At 64.3% G+C, this 2,232-nt stretch overlaps 2 protein-coding genes across 2 annotated transcripts; one reads left to right on the plus strand and one right to left on the minus strand.

Annotated features, from left to right (window-relative positions):
• Window positions 1-29: 29 nt before the first annotated feature.
• EMIHUDRAFT_254573 (hypothetical protein) lies at window positions 30-394 on the minus strand (the record flags this gene model as incomplete). Its single annotated transcript, XM_005777948.1, has 1 exon — window positions 30-394. A coding segment is annotated over one exon (365 nt), but the record flags the coding sequence as incomplete, so codon positions are not given.
• Window positions 395-451: 57 nt separating this feature from the next.
• On the plus strand, window positions 452-1,854 carry EMIHUDRAFT_254574 (hypothetical protein; the record flags this gene model as incomplete). The annotated part of the gene is made up of 8 exons (XM_005777949.1): window positions 452-523; window positions 728-850; window positions 920-974; window positions 1,048-1,163; window positions 1,213-1,428; window positions 1,505-1,532; window positions 1,636-1,663; window positions 1,767-1,854. The coding sequence occupies 8 exons, from the start codon at window positions 452-454 to the stop codon at window positions 1,852-1,854; spliced, it is 726 nt and encodes a 241-aa protein (XP_005778006.1).
• Window positions 1,855-2,232: the final 378 nt, after the last annotated feature.

Here is a 2,232-nt window from a genome sequence, read left to right on the forward strand (position 1 = left end):
CGCAGACCGCCCGGCCGGCCATGAAGAACGGGCTCGAGCGGAAGAGCTGCGTGTCGGAAAAGACGAGCTCCCACGTCCCTTCGCAGAGCGGCGAGAGCGTCGGCTCTGGCGTCGGGTTGAGCGCCTCGAGCTCGGCGACGAGCGAACGCGCGGACTTCAGATCGCTCTCCGACGCAGCCTCGCCGCGGCAAGAGCCGGCGGCAAGAGCGAGCAGGTCAGTGATGAGTGCAGCCCGGCGCTCCTCGTCTCCCGAATCACCCACAGATGTCGCCCCGGGCTTCTCGACGTCTGCGACTGTCGCAGCGTCCGCATCGATGACCGCAGGCTCGTCTGAGAATGACTTGGCGCTGTCCGTGGTGGCCGCGATTTTGTCGGTGAGGCTCACGTCCTCCATGCAGCGCAGTTGAGCAGCGCGGCTGGGACGGAGGTGGTGGCGCGGCGGCGGACCGCCATGGACGAGGCCGAGGGCGAGCGCCGTGAGCATATGTGTATCGCACTCTGGAATCTCTCGCCACGACGGCCGGTGCCTGTCTGTTTTCTTTCTTTCTTTCCGCGGGTGACTGGGGAGCGCGGCGCGGCTCCGAGATCGCCCGAGATCGCCCGAGATCACCCGAGATTGCGCGGCGCGGCCCGAGATCGCGCACCTCGGCATATCTCGGAACCGGCGAGGTGGATGGGTTGGGAGCGAGGGAGGGGGCGACAGACATCGATAGTGCCTCCCGCATAGATTCTCGACGCGCTGCGGAGTTCAAACATCGACTCTCAAACTCTCGTCGCCTTTGTGTCGGACAACGGCCCGGACTCTGGCCGGCGAGGGCAGCCGGGGTGGCGAAGCAACTGGCCGAACGCGGTATCGCCTCAGTAGCACTGTCACGTCCGTGCCAGCTGCTTGCAGCGACGAAGGTCGAATGTGCTCTAGATGATGATGGGCGACAGCGGCCCTCTCGACGGGAGCAAGAACATGCTGTCTGACGGTAGCGGCATCCGCTCCTCCCCCTCCCTATCATGCAAAGGGTCGGCTCCAAAGACTGGCTCACCGGGTGTCAGGCGGCATTCGTGTGCCTTTCATCCTGCGGTGGCCGGGCACGATTCCGGCGGGCCAGGCCGACCCCTCAAAGCTCGACTCAAATCGGAGCAATTCAAACCAAAAGGGACTGCTCGAGGTGTTGGAAAGCCACGCCCCTGCCTCAGAGCCTCCCGCCCTGCTTCTAGGTCTACCGCGAGCCAGTCATGAGCTTCGACCTCTACCCGACCTTCGTTGCCGCGGCCGGCGGCAGCGTCCCGAGGGGGACCCAGCTCTCAGGCACCAACCTACTGCCGTTTGTCGACGGCTCGCGCGCGAGCGGCAGCCCGCACGACGTCCTCTTCTGGAAAGCGGAGCAGGGATACGCGGTTCGCTGGGGCGAGTGGAAGCTGGGCAAACACGAGGTGCTTCCGGAACGGCCGACTGGTGTCCCACAACGCTTGGCTCAAGTAGAGACGCCCTCGTCGTGCTTGCTCTTAGGCGCTGTACAATCTGCGTACCGACATCGGTCTGTGCGCAGCATGCCCTTCTAGACTCGCGCACCTTGCACAACACGGCACATGAAGTTAGGGGGCTGCGGAGCCCCGGGAACCCCCCCCCCCTTCTTTTAGGCGAGCAGGTCAACCTGGCCAGATCAAGGTCTGACCCTGTAGCCATGACGTATTCCCCCGCAGTAGCTCAATGCAGGTCCGCGCAGGGCGCCAGAACCGCCACTCACGCTGTCCTAAGCATGCAAACATAGGCCCGAGATTGTGGCAAACCTCAAGGCAAAGTACCGAGCGTGGTGCCAAACCTTGCCTCGCTCGGCCAGCGGCATCAACAACTGCTGAGCGCATCGATCTGTGAGAGCACCCGTCGTACTACATTCCCTGTGGCTGTGAGGGACGCGGGTGGTTGGGAGAGGTTTTCGCGGGGCGAGAGGGGTGAGGGTTGTGTCCAGCGGAGCGCTCAGCACCCCCCCCCCCCCCCGCTGGATTGTGCGCGGCTGCTCGCTTGCGGCGCGACGCATTTTACGAGCTCGGACTTCTTTCCTGGGGTGTCGTGTGCCCGCTTTTTTTTATTTCTTTCCTTGGGGGGGAGGAGCAGTTATGTCGAATGCTCGTTTTTCTCGGCCCATCGGGTCGCTCTGCGCGCTAGACCGCAGCGGCGGCCCGCCTAGGGGGCTCAGGGCGGCCTGCCGGAGGGGTGCCCCTAAATGTGAAACACCT

This window comes from Emiliania huxleyi (assembly GCF_000372725.1).
Source record: "Emiliania huxleyi CCMP1516 unplaced genomic scaffold EMIHUscaffold_2513, whole genome shotgun sequence".
NCBI lineage: Eukaryota > Haptophyta > Isochrysidales > Noelaerhabdaceae > Emiliania > Emiliania huxleyi.